This window comes from Mobula birostris, chromosome 14 (assembly GCF_030028105.1).
Source record: "Mobula birostris isolate sMobBir1 chromosome 14, sMobBir1.hap1, whole genome shotgun sequence".
Classification (NCBI taxonomy): Eukaryota; Metazoa; Chordata; class Chondrichthyes; order Myliobatiformes; family Myliobatidae; genus Mobula; species Mobula birostris.
Genome location: NC_092383.1, coordinates 47,122,695 through 47,146,415, shown reverse-complemented (window position 1 = coordinate 47,146,415; position 23,721 = coordinate 47,122,695). Strand labels below are relative to the sequence as shown.

Genomic DNA, 23,721 nt, shown 5'->3' with positions numbered 1-23,721 from the left:
ATCAAGGTGACCTGCCTCAATGACACCCCTCATTCTTCTGAATTCTAGTGAATATAGGCCCAGAGCCATCAAATGATCTTCATATGATAAGCTATTGAATCCAGAAATCATTTTCATCAACCTTTGAACCCTCTCCAGTTTCAGCACATCATAAAGGGGCCAAAACTGCTCACAATACTCCAAGTGCAGCCTCACCAGTGCTTTATAAAGTTTCAACATTACATCCTTGCTTTTATATTTTAATCCTCTTGAAGTGAATGCTAACATTGCATTTGTCTTCCTCACCAGACCCAAAGTGCAAATTAATCTTTAAGGAATCCTGTACAAGGACTCCCAAGTCCCTTTGCACCCCAGTTTTTACCATCTTCTCGCCTTTCAGAAAATAGTCAACCCCTAATTTCTCTTATCAAAGTGCATGACCATATACTTGCCAACACTGTATTCCATCTGCCATCTCTTTGCCCATTCTCCTAATCGAGCTAAGTCCTTCTACTTCCTCAAAACTACCTGCCTCTCCATCTATCTCCATTTCGTCTCCAAACTTTGCAACCAAGCCATCAACTCCATCATCCAAGTCGGTCCCAACATAGACACCTGTGGAACACCACTCATCAATGGCAGCCAGCCAGAATAGGCTCCCTTCACTCTTTGCCTTCTGCCAATCAGCCACTGCATTATCCATGCTAGAATCCTTCCTGTAATTCCATTAGCTCGTAGCTTGTTAAGCAGCCTCATGTATGGCACCTTGTCAAAGGCCTTCTGAAAATTCAAGTACACAAAAGCAATTGATTCTCCTTTGTTTATCCTGCTTGCTATTTCTTCAAGGAATTCCAACAGATTTGTCAGGGAAGATTTTCCCTTGAGGAAACCATGCTGATCACTTTCTCCTAAGGATTCTTCGGTTCTTTTACCTTAAACTTTCAAATAAATTCTGGTTCATTGCACAATACCCAATCCAGAATAGCTGATCCTCCAGTGGACTCACCCATGAGCTACTCTAAAAAGCCATTTCATAGGCATTCTAGAAATTCCCCCTCCTGTAATCCAGCACGAAGCTGATTTTCCCAGTCTACCTGCATATGAAAGTCCCTTCTACTATTCTAGCATGAATTTTCTATCTCCTGTTGTAATTTGTTGGCCGCATCCTGACTACTGTATGGGGGTCAGTATACAACTGCCATCAGGGTCTTTTCACCCTTGCAATTCCTTAGCTCTATCCACAATGATTCAACACGTTCCATCCCTCTGCTACCTCTTTCTAATGATTCGATTTCATTTCTTATCAACAGAGCAAAACCATCCTCTCTGCCTTCCTGCATATCCTTTCAATACAATGTGTATCCTTGGACATTAAGCTCCCAGCTATAATCTTTCAGCCATGATTCAGTGATGCCTAAAACATCATACCTGCCAATCTGTAACTGTGCTGCGTTCGTCTACCTTATTCCGTATATTGCACACATTCAGGTACAACACTTTCAGTCCTGTATTCAGCCTTTACGATTTTCTCACACCATACTCAACCTTTTGATTCGTAACTTTGTCTGAGGTCTTACCACCATCTGCCTTCACAATCTCTCCACTAACTGTTCTGGCACTCTGTACCCATTCCCCTACAACTCCAGGTCCCACCTTCCCTGGAAGAGGGCCTGATAATCCAAAAATCTTATGCCCTCCTTTCTACACCAACTCCTTAGCCACATATTAGGCTATATAATCTTCCTAGTTCTAGCCTCACTGGCACATGACATGGGTAGCAATCCTGAAATCACAACCGTGGAGGTCCCACCTTTTAACTTAGCACCAAATTCTCTGAGTTCCCTATGCAGATCCTCATCACTCGTCCTACCCATGGACCATGACTTCTGGCTGTTCACCCTCCCACTTTAGAATGCAACTCCAGATCTGTACTCATCATCCTTTTTGATTTTGTCCCCCTTTTACATTGCAAATCATCCCATTGACTGCAATTCTGCCCTAACAGCAGCCTCGCCTTGCTACCAGTCTCATTACAAACTGCCTGTTTGTAAACCTACTACCCATCTTTGGCCCTATCACTCTGCCTCCCACCCCCCTTCCAAGTTAGTTTAAACTAAACCCACCTAGCAAACCTGTCCACAAGCATATTGGTCCGCTTTGGGTTCAGGTGTAACCCGTCTCTTTTGTACAGGTCGTATCTTCCTCAGAAAAGATTGATTTGAACTACGGGATTAATGTATCTTCCTCAGAAAAGAATGATTTGAACTATGGGATTAATGGATTTGTGGATAAATTTGCCAATGATACAAAGGCATATGGAGGAGTGGGTAGTGTTGAGTAAGCAGAGAGCCTGCAGAGTGCTTGTAGCTAGGGGAATAGTCAAAGAAGCAACAGATGAAATACAAACACGAAGAAATCTGCAGATGCTGGAATTTCAAGCAACACATATAAAAGTTGCTGATGAACGCAGCAGGCCAGGCAGCATCTCTAGGAAGAGGTACAGTCGACATTTCGGGCTGAAACCCTTCGTCAGGACTAACTGAAAGAAGAGCTAGTAAGAGATTTGAAAGTGGGAGGGGGAGGGGGAGATTCTAAATGATAGGAGAAGACAGGATGGGGAAGGATGGAGCCAAGAGCTGGACAGTTGATTGGCAAAAGGGATATGAGAGGATCATGGGACAGGAGGCCTAGGGAGAAAGAAAATGGGGGGGGGGGGGAGGGAAGCCCAGAGGATGGGCAAGGGGTATAGTGAGATGGACAGAGGGAGAAAAAGGAGAGAGAGAAAAAAAGAATGTGTGTATACAAATAAATCAATAAGGAATGGGGTACGAGGGGGAGGTGGGGCATGAGCGAAAGTTTGAGATGTCAGTGTTCATGCCATCAGGTTGGAGGCTACTCAGACGAAATATAAGGTGTTGTTCCTCCAACCTGAGTGTGGCTTCATCTTTACAGTAGAGGAAGCCATGGATAGACATATCAGAATGGGAATGGAACGTGGAATTAAAATGTGACAGTCCTTCCAGGTGAGGCGACACTTCACCTGTGAGTCGGCTGGGGTGATATACTGCGTCCGGTGCTCCCGATGCAGCCTTCTATATATATTGGCGAGACCAGACGCAGACTGGGAGATCGTTTCGCTGAACACCAACACTCTGTCTGCCAGAGAAAGCAGTATCTCCCAGTGGCCACACATTATAATTCCACGTCCCATTCCCATTCTGATATGTCTATCCACGGCCTTCTCTACTGTAAAGATGAAACCACACTCAGGTTGGAGGAACAACACCTTATATTCCGTCTGGGTAGCCTCCAACCTGACGGCATGAACACTGACTTCTCAAACTTCCGTTAATGTCCCACCTCCCCCTTGTACCCCATCCGTTATTTATTTATTTATACACATACACACACACACACATTCTTTTTTCTCTCTCTCCTTTATCTCCCTCTGTCCCTCTCATTACACCCCTTGCTCATCCTCTGGGTTTCCCCCCTCCCCCTTTTCTTTCTACCCTGGCCTCCTGTCCCATGATCCTTTCATATCCCTTTTGCCAATCAACTGTCCAGCTCTTGGCTCCATCCCTCCCCCTCCTGTCTTCTCCTATCGTTTCAGATCTCCCCCTCCCCCTCCCACTTTCAAATGTCTTACTAGCTCTTCTTTCTGTTAGTCCTGACGAAGGGTCTCGGCCTAAAACATCGACTATACCTCTTCCTAGAAATGCTGCCTGGCCTGCTGCGTTCACCAGCAACTTTTATGTGTGTTAAATGAAGTACAATGTTGGAAAGTGTACGGTCATGTACTTTGGTGGAAGAAATAAAGAGGCAAACTATTATTTAGATGGGGAGAGAATTCAAAATGCAGAGATGAAAAGGGACTTGGGAGTCCTTGTGCAGGATACCCTAAGGGTAACCTTTAGGTTGAGCCATTAAGCAATGTTGGCATTCATTTCTAGAGGTATAGGATATAAGAACAGGGATGTGATGTTGAGGCTCTATAAGGCACACGTGAGATCACACGGGAGTATTGTGTGCAGTTTTGGGCTCCTTATTTTAGAGAGGATACACTGACATTGGAGAAGGTTCAGAGAAGATTCTCAAGAATGATTCCAGGAATGAAAGGGTTACCGTATGAGGAACATCTGGCAGCTCTTGGGCTGTATTCTCTGGAGTTCAGGAGAATGAGGGGGGAATCTCATAGAAAAATCCCTCAAATGTTAAAAGGCCTGAACAGATTAGACATGGCGAAGTTATTTCCAATGGTAGAGGAGTCTAGGACAAGAGGCCATGACTTCAGGATTGAAGGACGTCCATTTAGAACAAAGATGCAGAGAAATTACTTTAGTCAGAGGGTGGCAAATCTGTGAAATTTGTTGCCATGAGCAGCTGTGGAGGCCAAGTCATTGGCTGCATTTAAGGCAGAGATAGATAGTTCTTGATTAGCCAGGGCATCAAAGGGTATGGGGAGAAGGCAGTGGAGTGGGGATGACTGGGAGAATTGAATCATCCCATGATTGAATGGTGGAGCAGACTCTATGGGCCTAATGGCCTACTTCTGCTCCTATATCTTATGGTCTTAAAAGATCCCAAGGATGCAGAAATCTGAACCCCTGCACCCTGTAACCTGTACCAGTCCCTAAGTCACACATTCATCTGCCAAATCATCCTATTCTTTCCCTCACCAGCACGTGAAACAGGCAGCAATCGTGCGATTACTATTCTGGAAGTCTTGCTTTTCAGCTTTCTACCTAGCTCCCTAAAATCTCCCTTCAGGACCTCCTCACCTTTCCTACTTATGATATTAGTGCCAATATGTCCCAAAACTCCTGGCTGCTCACCCCTTTCCCTTTAGAATTCTGTAGACCCCATTCTGACCTTTGGCACCTGAAAAGGCCACATACTACCTAGATGTCTCTACCACGACCACAGAATCTCATCTCTATTCCTCTAACTATGGAATCTCCTATCGCTTCTGCAGTCCTCTTCATCTCTCCTCCCTTCTACGGCAACAGTGCCAGAGGCCCAGTTGCTGCAACCACACCCCCCCCCCCCAACTGTGTTATAGAGGGGAACGACCCCTGGGTATTCCGCACTGGCTACCCATTTCTCTTCCTTCTCCTGCCAGTCACCTGGTTACCTGTCTATCTATCATTTCCTCAGTCTGTGGTATGAGCCAAAGATCATCAAGCTGCAGCTCCAGTTCCATAACACGGTTTCTGAGGTGCACCTAGTGCAGATGTGGTTATCCAGGAAGCTGAGGGTCTCCCAGAATTCCCATATCTCACACACAGAACAAAATACAGGCCCTGGAGCCATTCTTACTGCACTAACTGTGCCCTAACAGATGAGAAGTGAAGAAAATAAAGAAAAAAACTTATCAGATTCTTACCTTGCCCAATTCTGATCTCACCTAACGCTGATGAGCCAAAGCCACTACAAACACTGGCCCACTCACACAGTGGGCACTCTGCCTGCCTATACCTTAGTTTTATTCACCCTTCCTAATGAATCTTGTTAACTAATTAGGTGTAGTCCATAACCTTTCATGAAGTGCTGCCTTTTCATTCTTCAGCCACGAACCTAAGTGAAATCACTGCTTCTTCTCATGTTCCCGCTGACTGATTGGGCACAAACCAACTCCCAAAAAGGAAATAGGAAAGACACAAAATTTTCGGTGAGTCATCTTGACTGGAGTGGTTGGCAAAATAATAGACCAGAAGACCCCCCATGGAGTGGTTTTGTAGTGTTTGGTATGTAAGGATGAAATATCGGGTTGCTTGGAAGCAGATGATAAAATAGTCCGAAGTCAACATGGCTTCTTTCAGGGAAAATGTTCGCTGACGAAGTAAGATTTTCCACCAAAGCATCCATATGAAACACTGGACAGACAGCAGTAATTTATAGCTCTAAAGCGTATTTGGAGGGAAAAAGTTAGTTGGGTTATCTATTTCAAGAATATACTGTCAAGGCTTTGTGTGACTTTTTTTAACCCCAATATTACTATTAGCCTAGGCAAACATTGGTTCCCTGAAAAGATTGCTAATTACATTAGGTAATTCTGCTATTGTGAAGTTTGAAAATACTGATTGACTGGGAGTGGAAGAATTGTAAGTAAGGCTTTGTTTCTCCCCCCTCCCCCAGAAGTACGTGAAGGATCACATTAATTTACATTTAATAATCAATAGCAAAATTAAATATTCAACAACATTGTACAAGAGTCTGACTACAAGCAAGATCAGGCACCATCAGAAAATATGGCAACCAACTTTGATCAAAGAGTTCGGTTGATACTCATTCAAAAGGAGGTAAGAAATTATGAGGTGCACCATTTGAGAAGGAAATTTCAGAGCCTGGAAAAAACAGAATAAGGATTCGGACGCAGTCATGAAATAACTTTGAAATCAGAAACTAATATTGACTGAATACTACAAAGATATTAAGTGCAATTGATCTTCATTTACTAAAACTCAAGTGCAGCCAGGACAATGAGTGACTGGAAATCGACAGTTGCAATTTTGCTCAGACTATCACCGACGTACTGAAAATAGAATTGTTTACATATGGAAACACGAACACATTTGTAGCTCCTGCTGAAGACAATCTACAGCCACAAGTGAAATAACAAAGGCACCTCAATGAGAACAGTGGAAAGTAAGTAAGGAGAACTCAATAGCCCAATGCCAGTACCTGGTGAGACCAAAGAGGTGGCAGAAACAACTCCTCTCTCACTTGAATGAGACTTGAAACTGACCTTTAAGGCTTAGTACATAAATTTTATGTTCGTGAACAGTGAGTTGAAGCCGCTGACCCATTTCATCGAGCTTTTTCTTGAGTTGGTGACATTCTTGTTGAAATTGCTTTACTTGTGTGCTACATTGTTCATCACAGGGCTGATATTCAGGATTGAAGTTTTGCTTTCCAGAAAGCTGATCTGTGAAGTAAATTTTTAATGGGAAGAATTCACAAATTTTCATTACTATTCTTAAAGGAACTTTTTAATGTTAAGGTTTTAGATCACTTTCATATACAAGTATTCATAACAAGATTAAAAACTTTGAAATGGTAAGAGTGAAATTAAATTTCTTTTCAGTATATTCTAAACTTCAAGTCTCATGATAAGAGAACAAATAGAACTTCAGATATCAGATATTGTATATTTTAACTTGTCGTCAAATGTCATGAAAATCTTTGCCTCACTGAAATAAATTAAATGGCAACTCTGTCTATATGAATAGTTTTATTAAGACATCAACCAGTTTTAGTTTTTGAATTTAGAAAGAGTTAGTAAAATACCACATTTACTTTCATTTTGCCGTACACTGGTATTCAACTTATGTTGCATATAATCTAGTTCTTGCTTGATCTGAAGTTCTGACATCTCAAGTTTTCTGAGCTGCGCCTCCTTTTCAGTTTTATATTCTTCATGTTGCTTTTGCATTTCTATTAGCGCCTTCTGTAGATCTATTTTATTCTGAAGGAAAAAAAAACAACGTATAAATAATGCAAACAAGAGGAATTCTGCAGATGCTGGAAATTCAAGCAACACACATCAAAGTTGCTGGTGAATGCAGCAGGCCAGGCAGCATCTCTAGGAAGAGGTACAGTCGGCATTTCGGGCCGAGACCCTTCGTCAGGACTAACTGAGGGAAGAGTTAGTAAGAGATTTGAAAGTGGGAGATTTCAAAGAGATTCCCAAAGATTCCCAATTCAAAGAGATTTCAAATCTCTTACTAACTCTTCCTTCAGTTAGTCCTGACGAAGGGTCTCAACCCGAAACGTCAACTGTACCTCTTCCTAGAGATGCTGCCTGGCCTGCTGCGTTCACTAGCAACTTTGATGTGTGTTACTTAACGTATAAATAACATTGCCTACATCATTTTAGAAGAATGAGAAATATACACATGAATTCTCTTGCCGTCTGAAAGTACATATGTGAAAGGGACAACTTGTCACAATGCCTCTCCACAATCTGTCCCAAATATGTAAACATACTTTCTAATGGCAAAGGTATCAACACAGTATGTCAACAAGGTGTGATTTTCCAAGTACAAACAAGAGATAGGCAATGAAATTGTAAACACACTAAAAGCTATAAAACCATTCCATCACGGTGTCCTCTTGTTTGGAAAAACAATGAGTTAAACAGCTAATGCATCCACCAGTTTTTAAAATATTCAAATTGTCAACATAAAATTACTTTTCACTACCTCTTTGTGTAGAGTCTCTATGATGTCCTCAACTAGTTTTGTACAAATTTTCTGGAGACGGTCCTTCACTTTGTCAAACTGTGCATGGATGGGTTTGATGGGGTTATAATGTTCTTCTATTCTGAAATATGCAGAGTCTGAATTTATAATAAAATGCTTTGAGATCTGTCTCAGGTAATGCTCAATTTCAGCAACAAGCTCAGATTCGTACTGCTGCTTTTCATGCCTAATCTGTTCCTCTTGGCGGGCAGACCATTCCTTTTGTTTCTCAATGATGCATAGGTTTAATTCTGCCTCCTTTTGTGCAAGAAGCTCACTCCTCTGCCTCGTAAAGTCCTCCTTAGCTGCTTTAAGAACTTCATTGAGTTTATTTCTATGCTCATCCAAGAAAGTTTGATAATCATTCTCATTTAATTCATAAATTCTGTTTATCTCCTCTTGCTTTTCCTTGTTCCACTGGGCTTGAACTTTTGCCAGTTCAGTTTTAGCAACTGCTGATGCTTCTTGTTTCTGACGTTCTAATTTATGTTCAAGAATGTCTATTTTTTCCTGCAGTTCAGCAATTTTAAAACTAGATCCGGCTTTATCAATTTCTTTCAAAGCATATTGTTTCCATTTCTCCTCATCTTCTTTCAATGCAATTGAGATCTGGAAATTACAAGGAACAATCAAATCAACAAATCTATCTTAGCGATAAAACAGTATTTCTTTACTCCTACCCATTAATGTAATTTATATAATAATGACATGATCCAAAGCTCTTTCCCTCCCCATTGCCTTCTTTCACATCATATATGCTATCTCAACAGTCACACAAGTTTTTCTACTGGATTTTAAATTGATGATATCAGAGAAATTCATGGCAGTGAAAGAATTCCACTCAACATACAAAGGTGAACTGATTTCCAAAAGGCATAAAGTTAAAGATGACAATTTTAAGCAAGAAATCTTTTTAATGTCCATCTTTTACAGTTTCAAAATAACAAAAAAGGAAAAGGACCCAAAGCAAAAGTTTGGGCACCCGGCATGGCAGTACTTGGTAACACCCCCTTTGGCAAGTATCACAGCTTGTAAATGCTTTTTGTAGCCAGCTAAGAGTCCTTCAATTCTTGTTTGGGGGATTTTCATCCATTCTTCCTTGCAAAAGGCTTCTAGTTCTGTGAGATTCTTGGGCCGTCTTGCATGCACTGCTCTTTTGAGGTCTATCCACAGATTCTCGATGATGTTTAGGTCGAGGGACTGTGAAGGCCATGGCAAAACCTTCAGCTTCCACCTCTTGAGGTAGTCTGTTGTAGATTTTGAGGTGTGCTTAGGATCATTATCCTGTTTTAGAAGCCATCCTCTTTTCATCTTTGGTTTTTTTACAGACGGTGTGATGTTTGCTTCCAGAATTTGCTGGTATTTAATTGAATTCATTCTTCCCTCTACCAGTAGGTGTTCCCCGTGCCACTGGCTGCAACACAAGCCCAAAGCATTATCGATCCACCCTCGTGCTTAACAGTTGGAAAGGTGTTCTTTTCATGAAATTCTGCACCCTTTTTTCTCCAAACATACCTTTGCTCGTTCTGGCCAAAGAGTTCTATTTTAACTTCACCAGTTCATAGGGCTTGTTTCCAAAATGCATCAGGCTTGTTTAGATGTTCCTTTGAACTTTCTGAATAGGACTTTTTGGCCGCAATGAGCAAAGGTATATTTGGAGGAACGTCTGGTAGAGGGAAGAATGAATTTAATTAAATACCGGCAAATTCTAGAAGCAAACATCACATCGTTTGTAAAAAAGCTGAAGATGAAAAGAGGATGGCTTCTACAACAGGATAATGATCCTAAGCACAGCTCAAAATCCACGATGGACTATCTCAAGAGGCGCAAGCTGAAGGTTTTGCTATGGCCCTCACAGTTCCCTGACTGAAACATGATCGAGAATCAGTGGATAGACCTCAAAAGAGCAGTGCATGCAAGACGGTCCAAGAATCTCACAGAACTAGAAGCCTTTTGCAAGGAAGAATGGGTGAAAATCCCCCAAACAAAAATTGAAAGACTCTTAGCTGGCTACAGGCTGTGAAACTTGCCAAAGGGGGTGTTACTAAGTACTGTCATGCAGGGTGCCCAAACTTCTGCTTCAGGCCCTTTTCCTTTTTTGTTGTTTTGAAACTGTAAAAGATGGAAATAAAAAAGTTTTCTTGCTTAAAATATTAAAGAAATCTGTCATCTTTAACTTTATGCCTTTTGGAAATCAGTTCACCTTTTACTCGCTTAGCTATTCACAGGAACAGAAATTTTGACTGGGGTGCCCAAAACTTTTGCATGCCACTGTAAGGTTGACAAGAAGGAGAATGGACTTAGGTAAACTATAAGGGGGCACGAGAAGAACTTGGCAAGTAGAATTATTGAAAACCCCAAGGCATTCTACACTGACATAAAGAACAGGAGGCTGACTAGACTGAGGATAAAAGAGGAAGCATGTGCCTGTACTCTGAGGAGTTAGACAAAGTTTGCAATTAATACTTTGCTTTAATATTCATCACTGAGGGGGACCTTGATGAACATTGTCAGTATAGTACAGGCTGGTATATGCTGCAACACATCGACGTTAAGAAAGAGGATTTGCTGAAACTTTTGAAAAGAATTAGGATAGACTGGAAGGGGTGTCAAAGTTTCAAAGATCGAAGTACATTTATCATCAAAGTATGTATATCATATACAACCTAAGATTCATTTTCTTGCAGATACCCACAGGAAAACAAAGAAATACAATAAAATCCCAAAAAATAACCATAACAAAGACCGACAAATATCCAATGTGCAAAAGAGCGCAAATTGCGCAAGTACTAAAAAAAAGTAAACAACTTGCATGTCCACTGTTTACATAGATGCTGCCTGGCTTGCTGAGTTCCTCCAGCATTTTGTGTGTGTTGCTTCGGATTTCCAGCATCTGCAGATTTTCTCGTGTTTGTTGACATAAAGGTTGATAGCGTAGTGGATAGTTAGGGTCATGCAGTCAGATAGAAATACTGCATAGAATCAGGCCCTTCAACCCATTTAGTCCATGCTGAAAACCATTTGAACTGCCATTTCCCAATTACCAGCACCAGGACCATAGCCATTGATATCCCAGCTACCCACATATCTATATAAAATTTTCTTAAATGCTGAAATCAAGCTAGCATCGACCACTTGTCCTGGCAGCTCATTCCACACTCTCATGACTCTCTGAATGAAGAAGTTTTCCCTCATGTTTCACTTAAACTTCTCACCTTTCACCCTTAAGCCATGACTCTAGTAGCCCCACCCAACCTCAGAGGTAAAAGCATTATATGCATTTACCCTATCTAGCTCTATCAAATCTCCTCTCAATCTTCTAAGTTCTGAAGAATACAGTCCTAACCTATCTAATCTTTGCTGATAACTCAGGTCCTCCAGACCCGGCAACATCCTTGAAAATTTTCTCTGCACTCTTTCAACCTTGTTTATATCTTTCCTGTAAGTAGATGACGAACACTGCACACAATACTCCAAATTAGGCCTCCACAACATCTTATACTCAACATAACATCCCATCTTCTGTACTGAAAACATTGATTTATGAAGGCCAATATGCCAAAGCTTTCTTTACAACCCAATCTACTTTCAACGATACCACTTTCAACGAATTATGTACCTGTATTCCTAGATCCCTTTGTTCAACCACACTCTGAAGTGTCCTGCTATTCACTCTGTAAGACTTACTCTGGTTGGTCCTACCAAAATGCAAAACCTTGCACTTGTCTGCATTAAATTCCAGCTTCCATTGTGCAGCCTATTTTTCCATCTGATGCACATCCCTCTGCAAGCCATGATAGCCTTCCAGACTGACCATTACATTCCCAATCTTGGTGTCATCCACAAATTTGCTGATCCAGTTAAATGCATTATCATCCAGATCATTGATACAGATGACAAACAACAAAGGACCCAGTACTGATCCCTGCGGCACCCACTAGTCACAGGCCTCCAGCCAGAGAGGCAACGACGTATGACCATTCTCTGGCTTCTCCCACAAAACCAATGTCTAACCCAATTTATTACCTCATTGTCAATACCAAGCGACTGAAGCTTCTTGACCAGCTTCTCATACACGACCTTGTCAAATGCCTTACTAAATTCCATGGAGGCAACATCCACTGACTTGCCTTCATCAACTTTCCTGGTAACTGCCTCGAAAAACTCTACAAGATTTGTTAGACATGACCTACCATCCACAAAGCCATGACGATTATCTTTAATCAGTCCATGTCTATTCAAATACTTATATATCTGGTCCCTTAGGACACCTTCCAATAACTTTCCCACAGCTGATGCCAAACACACCCGCCAATAATTTTCTGTTTTCTGTTTAAAGCCTTTTTTAAACAACAGAACAACACTGACTATCCTTCAATCCTCAGGTACCTCCACTGTCGCTTAGGATGATTTAAATATCTTTGCCTCACTCCTAAACCAATTCCTTAGCCATTCATTAAGTTGCATAACCTTCATAGTTCTGGCCTCCCCAGCATGTGGCACAGCTAGCAATCCTGAATCAGAATCAGGTTTATTACCACCGGCATGTGTCATGAAATTTGTTAAATTAGCAGCAGCAGTTCAATGCAATACATAATATAGAAAGAAAAAATAAACAAGAAAATCAATTACAGTCGTATATATATGTATATTAAATAGTTAGACTAAAAATAGTGCAAAATAGAAATATTATATCAACAATTGAGGCAGTGTTCATGGGTTCAATGTCCATTTAGGAATTGCACAGCAGAGGGGAAGAAACAGTTCCTGAATCACTAAATGTATGTCTTCATGCTTCTGTACCTCCTTCCTGACAGTAACAAGAAGAGGGTATGTCCTGGGTGATGGGGGTCCTTAATAATGAAACACCACCTATCTCAAGCATCACTCCTTGAAGATGTCTTGGATACTATGGAGGCTAGTATCCAAGATGGAACTGACAAATTTTACAAATTTCTCTAGCTTCTTTCAGTCCTATGCAGCAGCCCGACCTGCCCTCCCCCACCCCCATACTAGGCAGAGATGGTAAAGAATAGCATCAAATCCGTAGAAAGATGTGACATAGGATTGGAAGATGTTGAATCCTTGTAGGTTGAGTTAAGAAACTTCAAGTATCAAAGGACCCTAATGGCAGTCACGTACAGGCCTCCCAACAATAGCTCAGATATGGACCACAGAATACAACAGTAAATAGAAAAGGCAAGTCAAAAGAGCAATATGATAGTCATAGGAGATTTTAACATGCAGGTCGACTGGGGAAATCAGGTTGGTAATGAATCTCAAGACAGTGAGTTTGTTGAATGTCTACGAGATGGATTTTTAGTGCAGTTGGTCATTGAGCCTACGAGGGGATCAGCTACACCGGATTGGTGTTACGTAACGAACCAGAGGCGATTAGGAAGCTGAAGGTAAAAAAAAAAACCCGAAGGAGCCAGTGATCACAATATGATAGAGTTCAACTTGAAATTTGATAGGAAGAAAGTCTGACATAGCAGTATTTTAGTGGAGTAAAGGAAATTATTGTGGTATGAAAGAGGAGTTGGCAAAAGTAAATTTGAAGGAGATGCTAGCACAGCAGCAATGACTTGAGTTGCTGGGAAAAAAAGAGGAAGGTGCAGGAGATACATATTCCAAAAACAAAGAAATACTCAAATGGCAAAACAGTACAACTGTGGCTAACAAGGGAAGTCAAAGCCAATGTAAAAGCAAAAGAGAGGGCATATAACAAAGCAAAAATTAACAGGAAGGTACAGGATTGGGAAGCTTTTAAAAACCTACAGAGAGCAATTAAAAGAACCAGTAGGAGGGAGAAGATGAAATATGAAAGCAAGCTAGCAAACAATATCAAGGTGGATCGTAAAAGCTTTTTCAAGTATGTAAAGAATAAAAGAGAGATGAGAGTAGATATAGGACTGCTGGAAAATAAGGCCAGAGAAATAATAACAGGGGACAAGGAGATGGCAGATGAACTAAATGAGTATTTTGCATCAGTCTTCAGTGTGGCAGACACTAGTAGTGTGCCAGATGCTGAAGGGTGTGAGGGAACAGAAGTGGGTGCAGTTACTATTTCAAGGGGGAAGGTGCTCAAAAAGCTGAAAGACCTAAGGGTACATTAAGTCACCCAAACCAAATGAACTGCACCCTAGGGTTCCAAAAGAGGTCATGGGAGAGATTGTGGAGGCATTATAGACAATAAACAATAGGTGCAGGAGTAGGCCATTCAGCCCTTTGAGCCAGCACCACCATTCACTGTGATCATGGCTGATCATCCACAATCAGCACCCTTTTTCTGCCTTCTCCCCATATCCCTTCACTCCGCTATCTTTAAGGGCTCTATCTCCTTTTTGAAAGAATCCAGAGAATTGGCCTCCACTGCCTTCTGAGGCAGAGCATTCCACAGAACCACAAACCTCTGTGTGAAAAAGTTTTTCTTCAACTCCGTTCTAAATTGTTTACCCCTTATTCTTAAACTGTGCCCTCTGGTTCTGGACTCCCCCAACATCGGGAACATGTTTCCTGCCTCTAGCGTGTCCAATCCCTTAATAATCTTATATGTTTCAATCCGATCCCCTCTCATTTTTCTAATTTCCAGTGTATACAACCCCAGTCGCTCCAATCTTTCAACATATGACAGTCCCGCCATCCCGGGAATTAACCTCGTGAACCTATGCTGCACTCCCTCAATAGCTAGAGTGTCCTTCCTCAAATTTCGAGACCAAAACTGTACACAATATTCCAGGTGTGGTCTCACCAGGGCCCTGTGCAACTGCAGAAGAACCTCTTTGCTCCTATACTCAATTCCCCTTGTTATGAAACATAGAAACATAGAAACATAGAAAATAGGTGCAGGAGTAGGCCATTCGGCCCTTCGAGCCTGCACTGCCATTTATTATGATCATGGCTGATCATCCAACTCAGAACCCCGCCCCAGCCTTCCCTCCATACCCCCTGACCCCCGTAGCCACAAGGGCCATATCTAACTCCCTCTTAAATATAGCCAATGAATGGCCTCAACTGTTTCCTGTGGCAGAGAATTCCACAGATTCACCACTCTCTGTGTGAAGAAGTTTTTCCTAATCTCGGTCCTAAAAGGCTTCCCCTCTATCCTCAAACTGTGGCCCCTCGTTCTGGACTTCCCCAACATCGGGAACAATCTTCCTGCATCTAGCCTGTCCAATCCCTTTAGGATCTTATACGTTTCAATCAGATCTCCCCTCAATCTTCTAAATTCCAACGAGTACAAGCCCAGTTCATCCAGTCTTTCTTCATATGAAAGTCCTGCCATCCCAGGAATCAATCTGGTGAACCTTCTTTGTACTCCCTCTATGGCAAGGATGTCTTTCCTCAGATTAGGGGACCAAAACTGCACACAATACTCCAGGTGTGGTCTCACCAACGCCTTGTACAACTGCAGTAGTACCTCTCTGCTCCTGTACTCGAATCCTCTCGCTATAAATGCCAGCATACCATTCGCCTTTTTCACCGCCTGCTGTACCTGCATGCCCACTTTCAATGACTGGTGTATAATGACACCCAGGTCTCGTTGCACCTCCCCTTTTCCTAATCGGCCACCATTCAGATAATAATCCGTTTTCCTATTTTTGCCACCAAAGTGGATAACTTCACATTTATCCACATTAAATTGCATCTGCCATGAATTTGCCCACTCACCCAACCTATCCATGTCACCCTGCATCCTCTTAGCATCCTCCTCACAGCTAACAGTGCTACCCAGCTTCGTGTCATCCGCAAACTTGGAGATGCTGCATTTAATTCCCTCATCCAAGTCATTAATATATATTGTAAACAACTGGGGTCCCAGCACTGAGCCTTGCGGTACCCCACTAGTCACCGCCTGCCATTCTGAAAAGGTCCCGTTTATTCCCACTCTTTGCTTCCTGTCTGCTAACCAACTCTCCACCCACACCAATACCTTACCCCCAATACCGTGTGCTTTAAGTTTGCACACTAATCTCCTGTGTGGGACCTTGTCAAAAGCCTTCCAGCATGCCATTAGCTTTCTTCACTGCCTGCTGTACCTGCATGCTTACTTTCAGTGACTGATGAACAAGGACACCTAGATCTCGTAGTACTTCCCCTTTTCCTAACTTGACACCATTCAGGTAGTAATCTGCCTTCCTGTTCTTACCACCAAAGTGGATAACCTCACATTTATCCACATTAAACTGCATCTGCCATGCATCTGCCCACTCACCCAATCTGTCCAAGTCACCCTGCATTCTCATAACATCCTCCTCACATTTCACACGGCCACCCAACTTTGTGTCATCTGCAAATTTGCTAATGTTACTTTTAATCCCTTCATCTAAATCATTAATGTATATTGTAAATAGCTGTGGTCCCAGCACCGAGCCTTGCGGTACCCCACTAGTCACTGCCTGCCATTCTGAAAAGGACCCATTAATCCCTACTCTGTTTCCTGTCTGCCAACCAATTTTCTATCCATGTCAGTACCCTACCCTCAATATTATTTGCTCTAGTTTTGCACATTAACCTCCTATATGGGACCTTATCAAAGGCTTTTTGAAAGTCCACGTACACTACATCCACTGGCTTTCCCATGTCCATTTTCATAGTCACATTCTCAAAAAATTCCAGAAGATCAGTCAAGCATGACTTCCCCTTCGTAAATCCATGCTGACTCGGACCTATCCTGCCACTGCTATCCAAATATGTCACTATTACATATTTTATAATTGATTCCAGCATCTTCTCCACCACTGATGTCAGACTAACTGGTCTATAATTGCCTGTTTTCTCTCTCCCTCCTTTCTTAAAAAGTGGGATAACATTAGCTACCCTCCAATCCACAGGAACTGATCCTGAATCTATAGAACATTGGAAAATGATTACCAATGCTTCCACGATTTCTAGAACCACCTCCTTAAGTACTCTGGGATGCAGACCATCAGGCCCTGGGGATTTATCAACCTTCAGTTCCATCAGTTTACCCAATACCATTTTCTGCCTGATGCGAATTTCCTTCAGTTCCTCTGTTACCCTAGGTCCTCTGGCCACTATTACATCTGGGAGATTGTTTGTGTCTTCCCTAGTGAAGACAGGTCCAAAGTACCTGTTCAGCCGTCTGCCACTTCCTTGTTCCCCAGAATAATTTCACCTGTTTCTGTCTTCTAGGGCCCAACTTTGGTCTTAACTAATATTTTCCTCTTCACATACCTAAAGAAGCTTTTACTATCCTCCTTTATATTTTTAGCTAGCTTACCTTCGTACCTCATCTTTTCCCCCCGTATTGCCTTTTTAGTTATCTTCTGTTGCTCCTTAAAAGTCTCCCAATCCTCTGGCTTCCCACTCATCCTTGCTATGTTATACTTCTTCTCTTTTATTTTTATACTGTCCTTAACTTCCCTTGTCATCCACAGTCGCCCCTTACTCCCTTTAGAACCTTTCTTCATCTTTGGAATGAACTGATCCTGCACCTTCTGTATTATTCCCAGAAATACCTGCCATTGTTGTTCCACTGTCATCCTTACTAGGGTATCTTTCCAGTCAATATTTGCCAGCTCCTCCCTCATGTGTCCATAGTCCCCTTTGTTCAACTGTAATACTGACACTTCTGATCTTCCCTTCTCCCTCTCAAATTATAGATTAAAACTTATCATATTATGGTCACTATCTCCTAATGGCTCCTTTACCTTGAGTTCCCTTATCAAATCTGGCTCATTAGTAATGATCTTTCAAAAATCACTGAACTCTGGCATGGTGCCAGAGAACTGGAAAATTGCAAATGTCACTCCACTCTTTAAGAAAGGAGAAAGGCAGCAGAAAGGAAATTATAGACCAGTTAGCCTGACCTCAGTGGTTGGGAAGATGATGGGGTCAATTGTTAAGGATGAGGTTATGGACACAGGACAAGATGGAACACAGTCAGCATGTTTCCATAAGTGAAAATCCTGCCTGATGACCCTGTTGGAATTCTTTGAGGACATTACAAGTAAAATACATAAAGGGGATGCAGTGAACATTTATATTTGGACTTTCAGAAGACCTTTCAGAAGGTGACAGATATGAAGCTGCTTACCAAGTTAAGAGCCCACGGTATTAAAGGAAAGTTACTAACATGGTTACAGCACTGGCTAATTGGTAGGAGGCAGCGCGTGGGAATAAAAGAATCCTTGTCTGGTTGGCTGCCAGTGACTAGTGGTGTTCCACGGGAACTGGTGCTGGAGGAGCTTCTTTTTATGTGTCTCAATGATTTAGATGATAGATGGCTTTGTTGCCAATTTTGCAGATGATAACAAGATTGGCGGAGGGACAGCTAGAGTTGCTGAAACAGATAGGATGAAGAAGGACTTAGACAGATTAGGAGAATGGGCAAGAAAATGGCAAATAAATTGTAATGTTGGAAAATGCATGGCCATGCACTTTGGTAGTAGAAATAACTGTGCAGACTATTTTCTAAACGGGAATAAAATTCAAAAATCTGAGTTGCAAAGGGACTTGGGAGTCCTTGTGCAGAACACCCTAAAGGTTAACTTGCAGGTTGAGTCGATGATGGCATCAACAGTCACGGACAGTGGGACCGAGTAGGGGATGATTGTGGAACGCAGCAGGCCAGGCAGCATCTATAGGAAGGGGTACAGTCGACGTTTCAGGCCAAAACCCTTCGTCAGGACTAACTGAAAGAAGAGATAGTAAGAGATTTGCAAGTGGGAGGGGGAGGGGGAGATCCGAAATGATAGGAGAACACAGGAAGACAGGAGGGGGAGGGATGGAGCTAAGAGCTGGAACGTTGATTGGCAAAAGGGATACCAGGCTGGAGAAGGGAGAGGATCATGGGACGGGAGAACTAGGGAGAAAGAAAGGGGGAGGGGAGCATCAGAGCAAGATATAACAAGAGGGACAAAGGGAGAAAAGAAGAGAAAGAAAGGGTAATAAATAAATAAATAGGGGATGGGAAAAGGGGAAGAGGGGCATTAACGGAAATTAGAAGTCAATGTTCATGCCATCAGGTTGGAGGCTACCCAGACAGAATATAAGGTGTTGTTCCTCCAACCTGAGTGTGGCTTCATCTTGACAGTAGAGAAAGCCATGGATGGACTGATCAGAATGGGAATGGGACATGGAACTAAAATGTGTGGCCACTGGGAGATCCTGCTTTCTCTGGCGGATAGAGCGTAGGTGTTCAGCGAAAAGATCTCCTAGTCTGCATCGGGCCTCACCAATACATAGAAGGCCATACCGGACTCAGTAAGTTTCAGCAAAACAGTCTTCCAGTGGCCACACATTTTAATTCCACGTACCAATCCCATTCTGCTATGTCCATCCATGGCCTCCTCTACTGTCAAGATGAAGCCACACTCAAGTTGGAGGAACAACCCCTTATATTCCATCTGGGTAGCCTCCAACGTGATGGCATGAACATTGACTTCTCTAATTTCTGTTAATGCCCCTCCTCCCCCTTGTACCCAGTCCCTTATTTATTTATTTATCCCCCCCCTTTCTTTCTCCCTTTTTTCTCCCTCTGTCCCTCTCACTATATCTTCCTCTGATGCTCCCCTCCCCCTTTCTTTCTCCCTAGTCTTCCCGACCCATGATCCTCTCCCTTCTCCAGCCTGGTATCCCTTTTGCCAATCAACTTTCCAGCTCTTAGCTCCATCCCTCCCCCTCCTGTTTTCCTGTCTTCTATCATTTCGGATCTCCCCTTCCTCCTCCCACTTTCAAATCTCTTACTGTCTCTTCTTTCAGTTAGACCTGATGAAGGGTCTCAGTCCGAAACGTCAAACTGTACCTTTTCCTATAGGTGCTGCCTGGCCTGCTGCGTTCCACCAGCATTTTGTGTGTGTTGCTTGAATTTCCAGCATCTGCAGATTTCCTTGTGTCAGCCATGATTGAATGGCAGAACAGACTCAATGGGCCAAATGGCCTAATTTCTGCAACTATGTCTTATGGTCTTATAGATAGTGATGCTGCCCGTCAGAACACCGTCCACAGTACATCTATAGAAATTTTGAAGTGTTTCATGTGACAAGCCAAATCTCTTCAAACTCCGAATGAAACATAGCCCATGTCTTGCCTTCTTTATAGCTGCATCAATATGTATCAATCCTGAGATCATAACCTTGGAGGTCCTGCTCTCTAACTTAGCACCCAACTCCCTATGTAGAACTCTATCCACATCATTAGTACCTACATGGAGCATGACCTCCGGCTGTTCATTCTCCCATTTAAGAATGCTGAGGACTCGATCCAAGATGTCCCAGGCCCCTCTTGTCCGTTCCCCTAACTAACAAATTCCCTGTCACCACAACATGCCTCTTCTCCCACCTGTACCCTTCTGAGTCACAGAGCCATACTCAGTGCCAGGGACCCGACCACCTTGACTTTCCTCTGTTTGGGTGTCGAGGGTTACACATGGACACTGACAGGGTGCAAAGCTGAGAAGAGGGGGCAAATGGAGTTCAATCTGGTAAAGAGTGAAGTGAAACACTTTTGAATATTGAACTTGAAGACTGAAAATACGGGCAATGGGAGGAATCTTAGGAGTGTGGAGAATCCGAGGGATCTTAGGTTGCACGTTCGAAGATCCTTCAAGTTTGCAGCACAAGAAGACACATTGGTTAAGAAGGCCCTTGGTGTGTTTGTCTTCATTAGTGTTAGGATTATGATCAAGAATAATGAATTAATGATATAGTTCTACAACATGGGGCATCAGGCCCCAATAGTATGCCTGATAAGACACTGAAAACCTGCGCAAGCCAACTGGCTGGAGTGTTCAAGAACATCTTCAATCTCTCACTGCTGCAGTCGGAGTTTCCCACCTGCTTCAAAAGGACAGCAAAAAGAGCCCAAAAAGAGTAGGGCAAGCTACCTCAATGACTATCATCCAGTTGCACTCAATATTTACTGTGAAGTGCTCTGAGAGGTTGATCATGGCTAGAATTAACTCCTATCTAAGCAAGGATTTAGATCTGCTGCAATTTGTCTTCTGCTAAAATAAGTCTACAGCAGATAAAACCGTAAGAGCAGAATTAGGCCATTCACCCATCGAGCCTGCTCTGTGATTTCATCTTGGTTGATCTATTATCCCTCCCAATCCATTCTTCTGCCCTCTCCCTGTAAACTTTTAAGTGCTCATCAACTTATCAAGAACTAACCAACTTCTGTTTCAAATATAGTCAATGAATTGGTCTACAGAGCCACCTGTGGCAACGAATTTCACAGATTCACTATCCTCTGGCTTAAGAAATTTCTCCTCATCATGTTCTAAATGGAAATCCTTCTATTTTGAGGCTGTGCCCTCTGGTCCTCATCGTGGCTATCCCTCGAGGTCGAGGATGATGGTCTTCATTCTGTTGATCTACTTATGGGCTCTCAAATGAGTCCAATCTTGGCTTTGAAAGTTCTTCTGCATTCAGGACAGGTAGTTCCAGATGGCAGATCGGGCTTTGGTTGTTGCTGCCTCTCTTTCCATTTTCTTCTCTTTTCTTCTAATTCTGTACATCTGTTGGCTTCAAAAGTTGCTGTTCCTTCTCGGATGACGGCTTGCCAGAGTTTCCTGCCCTTGGCATTGGTTTCCCAATTGTTGATGGCGATGTTACATTTCTACATGTTGGCTTTTAAGATGTCTTTGAATTTCTTCTGTTGTCTGCCTCTTTTACGTTTGCCTTCTTTAAGCTGGGAGTAGAAGATTTGTTTTGGCAGGCGTTCATCTTCCATCCAAACAACATGGCTGCTCCATCTTAGTTAGTTCTTGATGATGTAGGCTTCAAAATTTGTTGTTTTTGCTTCATTTAGCACACTGACGTTGGTTCTTCTATCTTCCTAACTGATATTTAAGATGTTTCGAAGACAGCGTTGATGGAACTTTTCAAGTGCCTTCAGATGTCATCGGTATGTTGTCCAGGTTTCTGATCACCCACTATAGGACACAGCCTCTCCATATCCACTCTATCCAGACCTTTCAATATCCAATAGATTTCAGTGAGATCTGCCCCCTTATTCTTCTGAACTCCAGCGACTACAGGCCCAGAGCCATCAATAGGTCCTCATATGTTAACCCTTTCATACCCATAATCATTCCTGTGAACTTTCTCTGGAGCCTCTCTCATGCCACCAAATGTTTTCACCAATAAAGGGGCCCAAACTGCTCACAATACTCCAAGTACTGCAATACTCGCTAACACTCTTCCCAAACACGATTAAAGGTGAACTGGCCTTTAATTTCCTTTCTTCTGTCTCCTTCAAGAATGGGGTCACTACTACAGTAGTGAAAAAGGCTATCAAAGGATTCAGTAGGATTACAAACCAGTCAGAAATGTGGATAGATAAATAGCAGACAACCTGGACTCTCTGTACAACCCTGCTGACTCCCTGCTGTACTCACTGCACACCCATGATTGTGTAGCCAAGTTTCCATCCAGCTCAATATATAAGTTTGCTGATGACACCACAATTGTAGGCCGTATTCTTAGGTAATGATGAGTTTGAGTACAGAGAGGAAATTAAGAACATGGTGGCATGGTGCGAAGACAATAACCTATCCCTCAACATCAGCAAGACGGAGGAATTGGTTGTTGACTTCAGAAGGAGTAGAGGACCGACGACCCCATTTACATTAGTGGTGCGCAAGTGGAACAGGTCAAAAGCTTTAAGTTCCTCAGGGTCAATATCACAAATGACCTGACTTGGTCCAACTAAGCAGAGTCCACTGCCAAGAAGGCCTACCAGCGCCTTTACTTCCTGAGAAAGCTAAAGAAATTTGGCCTGTCCACTAAAACCCTAATTTTTATAGATGCACCATAGAAAGCATTCTTCTAGGGTGCATCACAACTTGGTATGGAAGTTGTCCTGTCCAAGACCGGAAGAAGCTGCAGAAGATCATGAACACAGCCCAGCACATCACACAAACCAATCTTCCATCCTTGGACTCACTTTACACTGCACACTGTCGGAGCAGTGCTGCCAGGATAATCAAGGACACGACCCACCCAGTCAACACATTTTTCGTCCCTCTTCCCTCCGGGAGAAGACTCAGGAGCTTGAAGACTCGTATGGCCAGATTTGGGAACAGCTTCTTTCCAAATGTGATAAGACTGCTGAACAGATCCTGACCCGGATCTGGGCCGTACCGTCCAAATATCCGGACCTGCCTCTCAACACACATCAAAGTTGCTGGTGAACACAGCAGGCCAGGCAGCATTTCTAGGAAGAGGTACAGTCGACGTTTAGGGCCGAGACCCTTCGTCAGGACTAACTGAAAGAAGAGCTAGTAAGACATTTGAAAGTGGGAGGGGGAGGGGGAGATCCAAAATGATAAGAGATGACAGGAGGGGGAGGGATGGAGTCAAGAGCTGGACAGTTGATTGGCAAAAGGGATATGAGAGGATCATGGGACAGGAGGCCCAGGGATAAAGAAAAGTGGGGAGGGGGGGAAAAGCCCAAAGGATGGGCAGGGGGTATAGTGAAAGGGACAGAGGGAGAAAAAGGAGAGAGAGAGAAAGAATGTGCATATATAAAT

At 42.7% G+C, this 23,721-nt stretch overlaps 1 protein-coding gene across 4 annotated transcripts in view; it reads right to left on the bottom strand.

Annotated features, from left to right (window-relative positions):
- Nucleotides 1–23,721, bottom strand: part of cep152 (centrosomal protein 152) — a 289,528-nt gene that overhangs the window by 27,389 nt on the left and 238,418 nt on the right. For all 4 annotated transcript variants that reach the window (XM_072278504.1, XM_072278506.1, XM_072278505.1 and 1 more), the window contains 3 exons: nucleotides 8,184–8,831; nucleotides 7,279–7,447; nucleotides 6,728–6,907 (listed from right to left, as the gene is read on the bottom strand). In XM_072278504.1, coding sequence (XP_072134605.1) covers nucleotides 6,728–6,907; nucleotides 7,279–7,447; nucleotides 8,184–8,831 — 997 coding nt within the window. The remainder of the gene's footprint in view (nucleotides 1–6,727; nucleotides 6,908–7,278; nucleotides 7,448–8,183; nucleotides 8,832–23,721) is intronic.